Here is an 18,510-nt window from a genome sequence, read left to right on the forward strand (position 1 = left end):
ACTGGCATCTACCATTATCACACATTGTTTACCAACAATGAAAGGTTTCAAACATGGAGCATTGATAATATATTCTTTCAAATGCTCAAAAGCACGTGTCATTTCTTCAGACCAAATGAATTTTGCATTTTTTTTGAGTAAGCACTGAAAAATCTCCACCTTGGATGCATAATTCGGAATAAATTTAGCATAAAACTCAACTAAACCAAGGAAAGCTACCAGCTGCTCTTTGGAAATCGGAATGGGGGCTTTGATGATGTTGTTTACATGGTTTTACTTAGGGGTAATGCTATTGCCACTGAAATTGTGTCCTAAATATTCAACCTCATCCTTCCTGAATTTGCACTTGTCAACACGTAAGATAAGACCTTTTTGACGATAGAGCTGACAAGACTTTCCTGAGATTGGTCTCATGTTCAAAAATATCTTAACCAAAAACAAGGATATCGTCTTGGAAGGCCACTGCACCCGTTCTACCTTCCAAAGTTTCTTTCATGAGTCTCTGGAATACAGAAGCTTCACTGGCCAACCCAAAAGGCATTCTACAAAACCTGAACAAACCCTCAGGTGTAATGAAAGCAGTTAATTTCTTTGAATCTTCATGAAGGACAACTTGATGGTACGCACTGGCCAGGTCTATGCAGGAGAACACTTTGGCCTCAGCTAAGGTAGAGACCATTTCATGTAAATTGGGAAGAGGATGGGCATCCACCCAAATACCACTATTCAGACTGCACAAGTCAATGCACAGCCTCAATTCACCAGAATGTTTAATCGAAATAGCAACCGGAGAAACCCAGGGTGAGGATTCTACCGGCTCAATTATGTTTTTCTTGCATAAGTCATGTAACATGTCTTTAAGTTTGCTTCTGTAAGATAAAGACACATTCCTCATCCTATGACGGACGGGAGTGGAACCTTCAATGAGTTTGATGCAATGTTTGAAACCTTGGTATTCACCAAGTTTGTCGCTTAATACATTAGGAAATGCAGTTTTAAGTTCCTGAATGTAGTCAGTGTCAACACCAACAGTGTTGGGAATAGAGGTGCCAAAGCATAAACTTGAGGATTAGCTCTGGGATTTAACCTTATGCCCATCTCTTCCTGATGTGGCCATCCCAACAAACATTGTCCCTTCTTCGCCACATAGATTTTTCCAAAGGTGACACAACCATCAAATTCCAAATTAGCCCAAAATAACCCTCCAAATCAATTTTGTGGCCAGTGTAACCACCAGAGTTGATATCGGGAACACACAAGGCTTTTTGTGGCCAGTTTTGTTTGACAATGTCTAAAGTATGGTATACCAAGACAAGAATCTACAAGTACATATATACTAATACCATCTATTTTAATGTGACATGAAGGAAACTTTGCTAGACTACTGTTTTCACTGATATTCAAAATAGTAATAACATATTCTTGATCAGAATCATTTGGATCTAAAACATTATCGCTGTCACAAATATAGTTAAATCTTCTGTGAGCAGACCTACAAACTTTGTTAAAATGGCCCTTCTTGCCACATTTTATACATACTTTGTCAATTGCTGGGAAAAACTTTGCATTGCCTAGATGACCACTACTGCCACATCTATAACATGTACATTTTCTGCCATCTTGCCGAACTCCTTTGTACCTTTCTTGGCTATTCTTTTGAATAAACTCCTTCTTGGAAGGAAATTGCTTCCCTGTCTTTTCAGGATCCTTCGATACTAAATGCACTTCATTTTTCTCTGCAGCTCTAATTTCATGTACAAATTTTTCAGAGTGTTCAATAGACTTTGCGATATCAATTGCAGCACTTTGAGACCTATCGGAAGATGTCCAAAGTGTTTCTTTAACTTTCTTATTGTGGGTCCTCATTAGAATTTGATCTCTTAATACTTGTTCGTAAGAAATGTGCTCAAAGTCACACGTGACCGCTAAGGATCTTAAGGCAGACACATTGTCTTCAACATGCTCATCAGATTTTTGCTTCCTTTAATAAAATATGAAACGCTCCATGACAGTATTTGTCTTCTTACCAAATCTTAATGACAACTGTTTAGAAGCATATCGATACAAATTAAGGTTACCTGGGTTAACGAGAATAGGTAAATTCTTGAATTCCTTTAGTCCCATACCACCCAGACATTGCTTTAAAAGTGCAAGTTTTCTCTCTGGTTCACAATCATCCCCCTCTAACACATCCACATAAGCTAAAAACACAAGTTCCCATATGTCCCAGTTCATAGGTGGTTCCCCAGGCGCAGCAAGAAATGCAGGAGGTGGTACAATCCCATTTTATAATGAGGTGCCCTGTGAAAGTAAAAAAGGTTAGGAATATAATAACATAAAACAAGAAAAGTAGTCACCGTAGTCTGAGATTAATGAGACGAAGAGAAAAAAAAATGTGCCACAAATAGGCAACAATAAGGTACCTTGAAATAACAGTAGTGCTGAATACAGTTTGACACACTCTGCCTCAAGTGAGACAACTTGATGCCACAAGTGAAATCCTTGATGAGGTTGGATACGAAGGAAACCCAGTGAGGAAAAGTTCTTCTTACTTGAGAGTGAAAAAAAAACGATGGAAACCCTAATGAAAAAGTTTCTTCCAATAAAATCTTCAAAACGGCTCCAACCAATGGTAGTGCAGATAAGCAAGGTAGCGCTCCAATCCTTTCCAAACCAGGAGGACGAACGACCAATCCAGTGCTGACGGACGTCAACACGACGAAATGCAGGAAATAAAGAAAATCCAGAAATGTAGCTTCGCCTGCTCGTCGCCAGTGTTGGGAAGCAGAAGAAATGGGGAAGAAAATCCAAACGACCACAGATGAGCTCCAAATCAAAGTAGGCTTAATTAGCAGTAAACAGCGTGACAAAAGCTGGGAGGTCCGGGCAACGAATGCCGTTGTTACCGGTAATCACAATATATATGTCCCCGCCACGTAGTTGAATCCCGCGAGCCCCAACCATACCACAAATCCCCTTGGAAGCGTGCCTCGATAGCGGCACCGGGCGCATTCAAAAGATGCTAAGAGGCATGAGACCGACACGAGCGGAGACAAAGGTCCGCTTGTGTCACTCTGTAGTAACTAAGTTTCTTTGTAGAGTAGAATGCATAGTGTAGAACTGTAGTATGTCATAGGGAATGTGTATATAAGATGGAACTTAGAATGTATGTGGCAGAAAGTGTTGCAAGCACCTTTACTGCCGTACTGCACAATTTAAGAATAAAGAATACTAATAATCCAAGATTGTGTGAGAGTCTTCACTACAATTTTTGCGATGACTTGGGCAAGAACTCGTGGGTGCAGATCTTCATACCAAGGACTGTACAGTCTGTGGTACAACGTACGGTGCTTGAACTGCAGAAAGAGAATAAATTAAGAATACCCTCCACTAACGATCTATGTCAATTTCTCACTATCGAGGACTGAGCGCTCAACTGCGGGGAATCGATCATCGTTGACTCTTTTCAAGTAAGTGCAAAGCTGCGAGGCAAGCCTTACTTACAGTTGACCAACAGCCATTCCGCAGTTTTCAAACCCCGCAAACAGCGCGCCTTCATTCCATCCCCATGGTCCTGCTGGGGTTGTGACGATTTCCAAGCACTGACGTCTACCTCCCTGACGTTGCGCATGCAGGGTCAGGTGACGTATGCGCGGCTAGAGGTCACGCACAGCAGCCATTTTGGAAACACCAGTTTGCATGGTTACGGTGCATCGGCACTTCAATCTTCACCGTAACAAGGATTTACGGAGGACCGAGGGTGATTTTCAACACAAGGTACTTTATGATTCACTAACTCTTGGTTTGAAGAGAATTCATAGCAGTTCAAATTTAATTCAAGGGTGCTAAGCAGCACACTTTCATAGTTGTTTTTTGTAGTATCATTTTCATTTTTAAAAAAACAAAACAAAAAACACGATAATCAACAGGGGTCATACCTACCAGTTCTTCAAGTGAGAAGAAATACAAATATTTTTCAAGTTTAAAAAAAATTATTTTCATCCAAATGGAAGTATAATTACCTACCTGGAGTACTTTTAATATTTTGGCTTGTCTTCTTCTTTCAAGTATCCCACGTTGACACTGAAGTTGGCATGTCTACAGGCACTAGCACAAGTACCTCATCAGGTGACTTTATTGGTTCTGCCATGCACATCAATACTCCAAGGGAATTTTTTGCGGTTCCAGGAGAACCACCAGTTGCATGGAGCGACTAGAAAGAGTACTTTCTTAATTACATTGCAAACATGGAAGATTCAAGTAGAAGTTTTTCTGCAGAAAGAAAAAAAAGAGTGCTTTTGTACTATTTAGGTCCTGAAGGTTTACGTGTGTACAATGAGTTACAGAAGCATGAGAGGGTTGGGGGGAGATATTGATGTATTTAAAGCTGCAACCTTAGACCTCGATGATAATTTTTCTCCCACTGTATGCATAGCTGTAACTGGACATAGCTTTTTTCAAAGGAAGCAAGAAAAACACGAGAATATCGAAGAATATGTGTCAGCATTAAAGAAACTTGCTAGCAAGTGCAGGTTTGCTCAGTTACATGATGAATTGGTCAGGGATCAAATTGTCATGTACACTAAAATTAAGAACATGCAGGATAAGTTATGTGTTGAAGGAGAAGGTAATCTTTAAGACATTATTGATATGGTTAAAAAAGCTGAATTATCAGAACGTTGTGCAAAAGCTACCCTGTCTCAAGATAAAAAAAATATGTTGAAGTTGTTGGTAAGATCTCGGAAGGAAAAATGAGTCACAAAGGTTACAAAGATGCTAAAGTAGATGGGAAGAAAAAAGAAAAATTTGAACCTAGAAATGTTGGTAATCTGGTATGCTACAGATGTGGTAGTCGCTTCCACTCAGCTAACTTTGACAGGTGTCCTGCAAGAGCTGCTAAATGTCTTGAGTGTGGCATTGTTGGTCACTTCGCCAAAGCTTGCAGAAGTAAAGCTTGCAAAAAATCCAAAGGTAAAGTAGCATGTGTACAGGGTACAGAACTTTTCAGTGACTCTACTTCAAGTGATGAGGAAGTCCAAACACACTTCAACATGAAGAAGAGCGTTGTTCTAAACATTGCTGATATATCGTCTTCTAACCCTATTTGTCAAGTTTCTTTAGGTGGTGTTCTTGTTCAATTGGCTGCTGATTCAGGTTCTCCATATACAATCATTTGGGAGGAGATTTCCATTTCCCGCATTGGTATCGGGTTGGAACCTAGTGATATTGCTCCTGAAAGTTACACAGGGGAAAGGATTGATATTCTAGGTTTAAGAGTACTGGTCTTTCAATTCAAAGGTAGGCACTCTACTGGGAAGTTATATATTGCAAAAGAAGAACCATCCGTCCTAGGATGGAAAGACCAGAAAAATCTGAATATCATTCTTGATCCCAATAGCAAAGAGCAAGTTCTCATTTCTTGTGACAGTGAAGCAACAAAAAAATGGGTTTTAGAAGAATTTCCCACTGTTTTCTCTGTTCAAATGAGTGAACTTAAAGGATTTACTCATCAAATTCATCTAAAGAAAGGTGCTGTTCCAAAGGTACATAAAGCACGCAACATACCTTTCAATATCAGATCTGAGGGTAAGTCTGAACTGGACAAATTACTAGAGAATGATGTAATTGAAACAGTTGAAGCGGCTGAGTGGGTTTGTCCATTGGTCGTGGCCCGCAAGGCCAATGGAAAGGCCCGCTTATGTGTTGCTTTGAGATATTTGAATAACAACATTTTAGTAGATCAATTCCCGCTTCCTAGAATTGATGAAATGTTGTCTCTTACACGTAATGCTAAATGGTTTTCAACATTGGATTTATCTGCTGCATACCATCAGGTTGTTCTTGATCCTGAGAGTAGACATTTGACCACATTTTGCACTCCCTTTGGTTGTTTCAGAATCAAACGCAGGCCTTTCGACTTGGCGTATGCGGCTGCAGTATTCCAAAGGTTGATGTCTAATCTGTTTGGTCATATTCCTGAAGTTGTCTTCTTTCAAGATGACATCTTAATCATGGGAAAGAGTAAATCTCACCATGATGCTTCTCTCAGGGACGTTCTAAGGATACTAAAAGTCAATGGCTTGGCTGCTGAAGGCAGCAAATGCAAATTTGCAGAGAAAAAGGTTACATACTTGGGGCATGCGATTTGTGATATGGGAATTAAACCTAGTTGATGCTAATGTCAATTCTCCTGCACCCATGTCAAAGGATGAACTCAGGTCCTTCTTGGGTTTAGCTGAGTTCTATTCAAAATTTGTCAACCAATTTTCACATAAAACATATGAAATTCGTCAGTTAATGAAAAACAAGACCCCATTTATTTGGAGTGAGGCTTGCCAGAGTGCATTTCAAGATATAAAAACTGCCATTACCAATACGCCAACTTTGCAAGGTTTTGACCCATCGGCAGATACTTTTGTCACCACGGATGCGAGTGGTACTGGGCTTGGTGGTGTTCTTTCACAATTGTCGGAGCAAGGCGTAGAAGTAGTGATAGCTTTCGCTTCACGTTCACTCTCTCCTTGTGAGGAGAAGTGCTCGGTAATTGAACGGGAGACGTTGGCTTGCGTATGGGCGATGAAGCACTTTAGGAAATGTATTTGGGGCAAAAAGTTTGTTCTCCGATCCTATCACAAACCCTTAACTAAGTTGCTAACTACAGAAGGTTTGTGCAGAGCATCTGCGAGAATAGCTAGGTTGTCCATGAGGCTCCAAGATTTTGTTTATGAAGTACAGTATGTCCCTGGAATCAAAAACTTAAATGCTGACTTTCTTAGCAGATTGTCTTTACCACTTAAAGAGATTGATCAAAGTACGTGGAATGACTATTGTGTGGCTGGAATTTTTTCTGATTCTTGCGGTTTATGTATGTATGAGTGGGAACAAGAAATGGCAAAGGATGAAATACTGAAGGTCGAGAAAGACAAGATTTCAAATGGATGGTCCAATGAATGCAAAACTGATCCACAAATTAGAGCATTCTGGGAGGTAAGAAACAAATTAAGTATTGATGGGGAGTTTGCTTGTCGAGGTGAAAGAATTATTTCTCCCAAAGGCATCCAACTTAAAATTGGCAATATTAGACATGAAGGTCATCCGGGCGTTCCAAGAACAAAGAGGAATATTAAACCCTTGTATTGGTGGCCCAGAGTGGATTTAGAGATAAGAAAGATGTGTACGTGAGTGTGTGAGTTGTGAATGTGCTGACAAGTCAGAAGACCCTGAACTCTCCTATGTCTTCTTTAGGATGTCCCAAACTACCTTGGGAAGAGTTGGCTTTAGACATAATGGGACCAATTGTATGGTAGGATGGTCTAAGTAAGTATGTCTTAGTTTTGATCAACTTATTTTCCAGGTGGATTGAAGTGAAAGTTGTAGAACAGGTTGACACTGCTGCTTTAATTCGATTTCTTGATGAATGCTTTATTAGAGAAGGGTTACCTGCTTCTATTCTCACCTCAACGGTGTGCAGTTCAAGTCTGATGTCATGAAAAGATTCATGGAGGTCATTGGTATTGATCAGAGATTTGCAGCTCTGTCATCCCAGGGGTAATTCAGTGGTTGAAAGAGTCAACAGGGTTATTAAAGGTGCTTTACAATTAGCCTGTAAGGAAAAGAAGAATTGGAATGCTGAACTAGACAAACTTATATGGTCGTACAGGATCACAGTTCATGACACATGTGGTGAGAGTCCCTTTGGACTTATGAGAGGGAGATTTCCTTATTGCAAAATGAACCCAAGTTGGATGGGTAGGAGTAGGAAATATATGCGGGACAGCACAAAAGTCAGAGAATGCATATCCAATTCACAAAGAAAAAACAAATTGTATTTTGACACCAAACATGGTATTAAGAATGTTAGTTTGGAGGCTGGTCAATTGGTCAGAATTAAAAGTGCAAGGAAGATTGGTAAACTGCAACCTCGTTTTTCTGATCCCAGAACTATCACCAAGGTCATGCGAAACACTGTCATGTTGGATGATGGTAGTGTCCATCACTTGAGCCGTATCGCAATTGCACGACAACAACATTTGTTGTCGGATAAAGTCTCCAAGGAAAGGGAAAAGGGTGAGGATTACTGGTGGTTAAGTCCTGTCACTGGTTCTAATTTGTTGAAAAGACAGGATATCTCATCCAGTAATTCTGACAAAGTCACTGGTTCCGATTTGTTTAATACGCACATTGATTCTAACACTGGACCAATTTCTGGGGAATTGGATAGTACTATTGTTCAAAACTTACCTGCCTCTATGAGTGAATCCGAACCAGTTGGTGGGAAAGATGGCATACAGGTGTCCACTTGATCTGAAAGACGCATTGTTATGCCAAAATCTCTACACTATTTTGTTTGTGAGTAAATTGTCCCCCTCCGGTTGAGGAGGTCTGCCTATTAAGGCTCTATTATTGTTTTAGTTGTTTTATTTGTGTTTTTTTTTAGTTTTGTTTATTTTTATTAGGAAATGTGATGTGTAGTAACTAGGTTTCTTTGTAGAGTAAAATGCATAGTGTAGAACTGTAGTATGTCATATGGAATGTGTATTTAAGATGGAACTTAGAATGTATGTGGCAGAGAGAGCCTGTATCCTGCTTTGTGTTGCAAGCACCCTTACTGCCGTACTGCACAATTTAAGAATAAAGAATATTAATAATCCAAGATTGTGTGAGAGTCTTCACTACACACTCCCACACGCGACCGCTTTCAAAAGATGTGGTCGGTGCCACACAAATATGTAACAAAAACCTTTTATTTTTTTCGCATTTAATTTTGAGGCGCATGGTTTACGTATTATCAAATGTGCTGTGAGGCCGCACAAATGGCATAACGTGTTTTTTTTTTAATGTCATCAACATATAAAAACTGTGTTTAATTTGCACCTGTGGTTGCAAATGGTGGGGCACTGTCACTCATTTTTATGGACCATAACTTATTTTTCATCAGACTTCGACTCAAAGTAAGGAAAAAGAGGGAAAAGAAGAAGGAAGAGAAAGATAGGAAAACAGTGAGTAATGTAGAAGTTAGGGTGAAATATAACCTGAATAAGTGAGAGTAAGAGAGGGGAGGTGTATTGTGGTGGAAGAAAGAAGTAGGATTAAGTGGAGGCAGTCCTAGAATTTGGCAACACTGGCTTTCTTCATCTTCGAGCTCCTAAGAAAACCTTGGGCCTACAGTTATTTATTTACAAACTGAGCTCTCTGTAACTTCCTTTTCATTGCTTTCTCCTTGTTTCCTCCCTGTGTTTGAAGTGCCTTCCTCCTTGCTTTTCCCTCGTCTAAACCCCCCCAAAAAATCAGTTAGCAACTCTAGCGCCTTGAGATCCTCTATGGTGATGTGCCGTTCTTCATAAATCCTTGATTGATTGTATTGTTCTCAATTAATAACCAAAGTCCAGCAGGCCAATGCCACTGGCTGAAAAGTGTCCTGTGCCCTAGCAGGACACTCACAAGTCTGGATGCTGCTTCTCCAGTCTGACAGCACACACTCCCGCGACTCTAAAGCCATTATTGTTAGAAATTCGGAGGGCAGCAGAGTTTGGAAAGCGACCAACCATTCGCTTGTCTAAACGTTTAATTCCCTGCTGGAAGAACTCTTTGGCGCATTAACACCCTCCCCCCTGAGTGCGCGTCCAGCGTCCCCCGGGAGGGACCAGGTGAAGATATCGTGATAACCCCTTTCTGTAAGCTCGGTTCCCTCGACGCTTCCACCCGGCGGGCTGATTCGTATTCACAGTTTGCTTACAGGATAATTGGCGCTAATTTTCTTGGCGGTGAAAAGGCAGCGCGTGAGCGCAGAACCGCTGCCAAGGGCACATCAGAGGCCATGTTCGATCCCTGCTTAGTATTGATGTGGACACTTGGCTTTGTTCCAGCCGCATCCCGGGGCGGGGGCGAGTATGATCTTGATTTTCATGCCTGTGCTTTATCAACGCCTTTATGATTGGAGGGACAGAGTAAAGACAGAAGCTGGATGCGCCGGCCAGAAGAATAAATTGTTTGGAAGACTGAGCCTGGCAGATATTTGGATTAATGTTGGGTGGTGGTGGCTACCGTTTGGGTACTAGGAGAGAGGGGGGGGGGGGGTGCGGGGTGGGGGGGGGGGGGGTTGCGGAGGCAACAACTCGCTGACAGCGAAAAATGATGCGGCAGGAGGACAATCCACTTCTTGGCGGCTGGTTGTCCTCGAAGTATTTCTGAAATGATTACTAGAAGTTGTGTTTTTGTGCCTCAAATGCCTGTGTAATTGCGCACTGCCTTAGCAGTGCAAGTAACGAGTTACTTCACCCCACCTTGAAAGGATGAGTCAGCCTACCGGCATGGGTGTCTGTACCTAAAAGGAGTTGTCTGGAAGAGGAAAGCCTTCGTGCTGTGCGTTTTCTCACCCCCACTGCGTCATTGCTTCCTCCATGCTGCCCGCACTACACAAACTCCACAGATGCAGTGGTTTAACAGCTTCAGTCTCATGGCTGTGCCCAACCGCTCCTAAACCCCTGGAGAGGTCTGGGTGTGGGCCCCTGTTAAATGAGCCTGGTTTAGTCTAGAGCCCTTAAGTCACTCCTTGTATATGTCTCCCCAGACTTCCCTTTGATGGTATGAAACCCACAGGTACTCGAGTTCAGAGGACTGAACCTACAGGCCATGGCTGCCACCCCTCTGTTAGTCCTGTTGGCATTAATTTGTATTTCTCAAGGCGGGTGCCACACCACTTGTACTGTGACATGGCAAACAAAGGTAAGTTCCTGATGTATCCCTGGCATGGGCCTGGCAGTAGTATGTCACCAGCCACTTCTGTGGATTTTGTTCATTCAGAGGCTTGCCTTGAAAATGTCACTGTGTATAGGCCGCCATCTTGTCCCTTGTGACAACAATGTTTTTCAGAAAACTCAGTCGGAATGATGGGGGACTACTTTAGAAATGCTTCACTCTTAAGTTGCTGTACACGTAATACCTGCAAGTCCGTTTCCTTCCTGCTTTCAGAGTGGCTCTGCGGAAAGACAGCTCCATCCGGTTTCAAGAGGGGTCTTGAAAATATAACCTAAGAGCTGAATTGAGGTGCTAAGTTTCTTGAAAAGTAGGATTTGCATCCTACCTCAGGGAAGATTCAGATTGGGTCAGCTTCAATTGCACCACGAAGAGCATTCCCATTCTAGATAGACGAGGATATGGGCATATTTCCTTACACTTGGTGATTGTGTAAACACTAACAAATTGCCAACATTAGCTTAGCTGCGAGGCATGACAGACCTAGCCAGGAAAATTCTCCATTGAAAAAACTCCCTGTGCGTCAGGGCCATTGGTTTTTTGTATTTCAGATTCTAATATGCTTTGGGCATTTGCATCTGAAATACTAAAAAATAAAGCAGTGTTGGTTGCCATGACAGTGGTGGCCTGTCAGCATGCATTTTCATGTTGGCAGGAGTATTTGAAGAAAAAGCGCCCCTCCAAAGCGTTGTAGGACTAAGAATATAGCACGCTGTTCGCCAGGGTAGAGATGGCCTCCAGCCCCATCAGATTGACGGCTTGCTCAGTAGTCTTAAAAAACTCTTAAGTGCTGAAAAAGATGCCTCCCAGAAATATGCTCAGTTAAAGAAATGTTTATCTCCACAGAGAATGACGTAGAATAGTATTTGAATAAACATTTCTGCTCTCTACGCATCTCTTCAATCTGCTCCCTGGTGCTGCACTCAGTAGAGAAGCCGCCTCACATTTTTCGAACTTGGACCCCTCTGTCCATCATAACCATACTTCCCTTCCTCGATCTACGTGACCTCTCTGATGTTCACCAGGTTTGGTCATGCAATCCTACTAACAGTACTGGACATTCTAGCTCAGTAATGTTTGGGGTTTCCACCTGTCTTTCCAGCAGCAGCTGCTCCATCTCCTGTTGCTCATTGCCCCCGTCATCTTCTCTAACTATTCCAAAGTATCAATTCTGGGTCCAATCTGCTTCTCATTGGGACATTATTCTCTTCAGTTGTCTTCCCATCTTAGTACCTGTGGTGCACTCATCTGTTTTTTCCTTCTCTCTCTTCTAATCTCCAATCTGAAACGTCTGTCCAGGTGCATTAAGCTGGATGACCTACTGTTTGGTCATGCCTAACACCTTTCTTGGCATCCTTTGCCTCAGATACTCTGTCCACTTTCATGTACACCTCTGCTGCCACTCTGACTCCTAAGCAGTTTTTTTCACTATCTACCTGTATCTCTGCCACAGCCTTCAGGTTATAGGTGCTGCTGAGCATTCAACAATCTCTCTTCCCCTTCCAAGCATCTAAAGCCCTGATCAGTTCTCTAACAATCAGCAAGGCTGAGTATTGTAACAGCCTCCTGGGTGTTCTCCTACAAAGTCTTTCTTCTGGGTAAAGGTATAAACATTGCCATGTAAACCTGTATTAATTCCGCCAGGCGTACCTCCACCCCACCATTCTTTCACTGGCTCCTTTCCTTTGAGACTCACATTCAGTCAGTCTGGAGGCTATTGCCTTTCATTGCTTTCCATGATTACCTCAAAAACCCATCTACTGAAGGTGTAATACCAAAGCAACCCTTCACCCTTTTGTTTGTTGCGAAAGCTGCAGCGTACATTTTCTATGCACATATTGTCACTATCCAAGCGGTTGCTCATCATTTTTTCACCTGATCTTTAAAATGTACCCATCCAAACGGACATTGTCATGAGGTACAAAGTATATTCTTCTTTGTTAAAAACTGTTAGAAACTTTACCGTGAAAACTTGGCAAGCACAGCTGCTCGACATTGGTCCCTTTCGCATACACTCCAAAATATGGACAAGTACCACCTATGCTAGAAATCACTGGTTACCATTCAAGTGCAAGGGTGAGTGAGGCTTGAGACAGGGTACCTACATATCTATGGGGCCTGGCTCTGGTTAGAGGTGTGCGACATGCAGGAGCCAGTGCTGAATGACGCAAATAAAACTGTCAAATAACTTGTTATGGATGATATCTTACTGAGAGATTCATGATCACTGCAAGTACTATGAAGAACGAAAACACCTTTGGTCTGCAATTTCTGAGTTTTCAACGGCAGTTACTTCTTTGTACTATTTCTCCGTAAGCAGAGAAGAAACAACTGCCTTCACTTGCCCTGTGGTATTTCGAACAAGGGACCATTTGATCTGTGCTGTGAGATCTACTGCCCCAACTGCCCCGCGACACTTGCGAAAAGGACATTTTGGGTATGTGTGAGGGGCCATGTCCCATTGTTGTGCATCGAGCAAGAATGATTTAGGAGAAACACGAACACGGGGAAAGCGCATCAATATGGATTCACTTAATAATATTTCTAAATTAAGGACAATAGTTTTCAGAGTATGCCAGGATCTGACCACTGTTCTAGATTGTTTCTCCTTGGCTGTCGTTTTAACCAATCTGCGCCCAGCTATCTGCAGAACGCATTTTCTATCAACTCACCTCTGTACTCAACCTTTAACTTCTTCCTCTTGGCTACCTTATTTACCCATGCAGATGCCCAGACAGCATCTTGGTGACTACTGATGATGGCAGTGTTCCAGCCATCAAGAATAAGCTCCACAGTTGGTGCCTTCCCGCCTCTCGCAAAGTATAATGTATGTCTCTGTTCTGTACCCTAGGGCTGCCTTTGCCAAAGAGTCGGAAGTGCTTATTGGGAACCTCGGAGACAAGCTGATCCCTCAGAATGAAATCTTGCATGACGTCAGTGACTTGAAGGCCTTGGCTAATCTACATGAAAGCCTCGAATGGCTGGCTGGAAGATTGAAAGCTGCCTTTGGGAACTTACCCACAGCCCAAAGTAAGTATAAATGATTGCACTCTCAGTCAGTAGACACTGACTTCACAAGTTCCTGAAAGTGTCTAGTTGTGGTTGCAAACAGATTTGTAGTTCAGAATGCAGTAGTGGTGCTAAGGCCGGAATGATCAGACGTGACAGACACAGTGATGCTTTAATTTATTGTATTCTGCTCTCCTCATTGCATTGCTAATTTTTGCTGGGCCAGTATATTCCAATATTGACCAACTCTTAATAGTTAATGACTTTCTATAAACCAGAATATATATTTTTTTTAATTTGATTCTGTGGCTTCTTTTACAACTGATTCATTGTATCAGATAACGAATTTTCTTTGCTTATGAGTATGTATGTATAACCAATATCTCTCTCCATCGTACTTTCCTGTTGATGAATGTGAGACTCTTTCAGAATGTTGTTTAACATTTGGGTCCTGAATAAATCCTAAGTAGCCCTGTTTTATTTTCTCTGTGTGTTTTTAAAAATATCAACTTTATTCTGTTGATCAGAGAGGCTGCATCCTTTAAGGGACTGGTCTCTGTGTCTTGAAGGTGGTGAATAATGCTTTTTTAATCTATCCACCATGAAGGGTATATGCAGTACATTTTGGTAAATTTAATTCCTCAAACCGCTTTACAAATTACTAATCTCCAACATGAAACCCAATTGAATTGGCTGCATCCACAATGACGAACTCCTTGCAAACCTACCCGCATAGTCTTTCTGAAAACTCTTACTTGGTAATCAACCTAGTAGTGATACTCTTGGCTAACGGTCCCAAATTGATATAGCCGCAGGCGAAGGTTACTTTAAAGTATTTTTAAGTCTTCACTCTCTTCTCACAGAATCCTCATAGCTGCAATGCGGATGAAAGCGCGTTGCTTTTACTAGCATGTCTTGCCTCCATCTTGGAAGTATTACAAAGTATAAACCATTTAGGCAGGCAGATTGAGCAGAGGCTGCTGTTTTGAAATAGTTAGGCATCTTGATTATGAATATCGGCCAGGGTTTTTATGTGCAGTTCTATCTTCCAGTAACTGTGAAGGTAATTGATAATATCTTATTGGTTTCTGCGCCACCCTTTTGTATAAGATAATGGAACATAACTGTATTTATCAGAAGCAAACAGGTAATCTGGTGTAGTGAGTACCTGCACTTATATATTTCCATGTCAAGCTCTGCACTGGAAACACTATCACTCTGTTCCCTGTGGAGAAACCCCTTGGCCTACACCCCAGGGCAATTTGTGGCGTCCCCTTTCCATGTTTAAAACCACCGAATCCATCTTTGTAAATGAGTCTACGAGCACTAGTTTGCAGTATGGGAGACAAAGTGTAAACAGTTTCTAAATACACACAGACATGCCTGTTTGTAAGTGTTCACCACATTTTGTGTGCACTGCCAATGGAATGCCTACTGCTTCCGCCCTGCAATTAGGAATGTGGAGAGTCTGTTTTATTAGCAGGTTATTCGCGTTATTAAGTGCCATCTGTGATTTGAAATGTCTATTGCTCCTGATTCTTTCAGTTAGGATCTGGGATTTTAACCCGAAAAACAGCCTTTTGTGCTCAAAAGTTGTATGTATGTACTCATAACTCCTGTGACTCAGGACCTTTGTTTGTTAAGCACAGCTTCTATGGCATTGGCACAACACTTTTTCCTGGAGTATGACATGCTATTACATTTGAATTGGCCCACTTGCATCATATCAGTAAAGTTGGGTTGTGTCTATCGAGAAACCAGAGAGCTGAGCTTATTCAAATAGACCGAGTTGTAATTGATAAAAAGGCCCCATATACACATCTAAAGTTTACCTTTCTACTTAGTTAGCCATTTCAGTTGGAGGGGCCTAAGGTCTGGAGATTACCAGCGCTTTGAGATGATATTCATCTAATCCCATCTTATTTTTTGACTACTAAACAGTTTTTAGGCCACCTTCATGCGCTGCACTAGTGGAGGCATTTTGCACCAACATTTTCACTAGCTGGCCTGTGCAAAAACATTTCCATCATGTATTGATTCCGCCTGCCACTGTGCTGCACTCAGCTGCAGACTAACACCAATACCACGAGCTACAAACGAGCACAGCCTTTCAACCACGTGCAGAACACACTGGCAAATTTAGTCTGACCTGACACCAGCCAGGCATAATGATTTGTTCATGGGCATATTGATTTTACTAAAAGTGCACCTTGTAATTGTGTTACTGTCATGTGGATTTATATCCTCTGCCAGCTTTGTGCTGTCTATAAAAGCAAATGGATCGAAATACAGTGTCTGCTTATATGCTGGTCTTTGTCAGCATGACATAATGAATATCATGCAGTTCATATAATAACAGATTTCTATTTAAATGAATGTTAATATTTTTTAGAGCTACGTTGTGATAATCACCAACCTTTAAAATATCCAAATATGAATGTAACTCTTGGTGAAACTAATGAATCTAAAATTAGCTCAGAGCTCTTTCGTTTAAATTATATATAAATTAAGAGATAAATCGTAATTTTAATACACGCAGGTGGTATACCAATTTCCATGTATAGATTTGACTTGAATGTAGGCAGCCACAGATAAATGATATTTATGGGGTCGGCTTGATTCTAGCCATTGGCCTGAGTGTACCCAGTGGTGAGGCCATGGTTTCACGCGTACATGGCTTCCGTGCTAGCTCCAATCACACTGTCTGTTCTACCAACATCCCATGCTTGCTTTTTAAAGTAAATGACAAGAAAGAACAAGAACCAGTTGCTCCCAAACATAGCCCTCCTCCCATCTTAGAATTCGGGGGTGAAGGAGGGACTAGATTATGTTATATTGTTAACAAACAAAAATAATTGAATATATATTTAGGAGCGGGTTACTATTGGTGCTCTTTACCCGTTATTATTGCACCAATTAAATACATTGTCCCCTGTTTAGTTGGAATTGATTGTCATTTTAGCAGTTCTCGAACTGGATAATGTACAAAAATGCTGACCTAGGTGAAGTGTGTACATTCATCCATTTGAAGTTGTCACAACCTTCACGGTGTTCTCTTGGCAAAACGCTCCACTGCTAGCTCCTGCCAGTGCTATCCGAGCTTGTCAGCGTCAGTCTGCTGGCTTCACCCACTGAAGAGAAGGAGGCTCTACCACTCCACATGGAAGAACATTAAGATTCTGCTTGTAACCATCAAGAGGCACCCTGTGTTGTATTGTCACATTATACCACGTGGAGCACTCACTTATTGAAGCATTCACATCCATCTCACTGGTGGTGTTTTTGCTCTAAAAAAAAAAAAAAGACCGAAGTCCAACGGTAACTCTGTTTGCAGTGTCTAGACATCTGACTATGTGCTCCTGAAAGTTGGAGCCTCTTTGAACAGGGTACAAGGAAAATCGTTTTTGCATACTTTCTTTTTTGTTTTCGACTTGTGCTCTTCATTGAGTTGCAATGCGTGGAAGGCTAAGTTGTTGCTCCGATGTTGAGTCCGTGGCTTCTGACGATCGCTGCATGCGGGCCATGTAGATGTTGAAGAGTGTGGGGCTCAGGGAGGATCTTTGAGGCACTCTGCAGCTGATCTCTGTGCGTTCTGAGTTGCACAGTGGAAGTCTGACTCTCTGTGTTCGGCCGATGAGGAATGAGCAGATTCATTCTAGGGCTTTGTCACGGATGCCAGCTATGTGGAGTTTACGTGGAGTCTTGCGCAGATGGTGTCGAAGGCGGCTGAGAGGACCAGGAGGCAGCAGTTTTGCCTGGGTCGAGGAGGGTGCCAATGTCATCTGTAGTGGTGAAGAGAGCAGTCTTGGTGCTGTGGTTGCTTCTGAAGCCTGATTGAGAGAGGTCCAGGATGTGTTTTGTTTCACTGAACTCTACGTTGGGCTTTAATGGCTTTCTCAACGACTTGGGCTGGGAAGGGGAGCAGAGAGACAGGTCTGTAGTTCTTGAGTTCTGTCACGTCGGCAGATGGCTTCTTCAGGAGGGGGTTGAGCTCTGCTTGTTTCCAGGCTTTCAGGAAGGGGCTGGCTCGATGGAGCAGTTGATGGTGTGGCAGAGTTCAGGTGGGATGGAGGTGCCGGCTCTGTTGAAGATGTGGTGAGGGTAGGGATGTGAGGGGGATCCGGAGTAGATGCTCTTCATGAGCCTGAGGGTGCTGTCAGAGGTGAGGGTGGTACAGTTGGACAAGGTCTGCTGGGATCTGGAGCTATTGGTTGTGGGTGGGTCTGGGGCTAAGATTAGCCATAGTATATGACCACACACCCTCCCGCTTCCATGAACTAGGAATATTTCTGACGCACTCACTAAATGGTTCCAAAAATGACATTTGCACCAGCTAACCAGTGGAGCAATAGTATTTAGCACCAGCCAGTCAGTGCAAATGCTGGCCCAGAACTGCACGCCACTTCTGCTAAGTTGCTAGACATCTGCATTTGAAGTAATCCTGGAGCCCTGCTCAATCTATTACCAGATATCACTCCTTTAATGTCATTGGTTGTACTAGTCCAGAATTCTCCACGAATGCAAATACAATAGACAGCAGTTGGACATATCTTTGCGAGATACAATCACGCTTGGAAAACCCTTTATATGGAGTTTAGAACATAAATGTTTTGAACTGCATGGTGAATTTCAGCCCCTTCTAAACTTTCAAGCAACGACAGAAACATATTTGGTGGAGCTGGGCATATATTGTCGAAATGTACTTGCAGCTTAAAACACTGCTTATAAATTGGACTAAAATGTTTT

General features: G+C 42.1%; 1 protein-coding gene across 1 annotated transcript in view; it reads left to right on the forward strand.

Moving 5' to 3' along the window:
* EXOC4 (exocyst complex component 4) overlaps positions 1-18,510 on the forward strand; it is a 1,933,985-nt gene that overhangs the window by 1,609,379 nt on the left and 306,096 nt on the right. The window contains exon 14 of the mRNA XM_085653593.1: positions 13,607-13,785. Coding sequence (XP_085509719.1) covers positions 13,607-13,785 — 179 coding nt within the window. The remainder of the gene's footprint in view (positions 1-13,606; positions 13,786-18,510) is intronic.

Source organism: Triturus cristatus, chromosome 4_1, assembly GCF_964204655.1.
Source record: "Triturus cristatus chromosome 4_1, aTriCri1.1, whole genome shotgun sequence".
Lineage (NCBI taxonomy): Eukaryota > Metazoa > Chordata > Amphibia > Caudata > Salamandridae > Triturus > Triturus cristatus.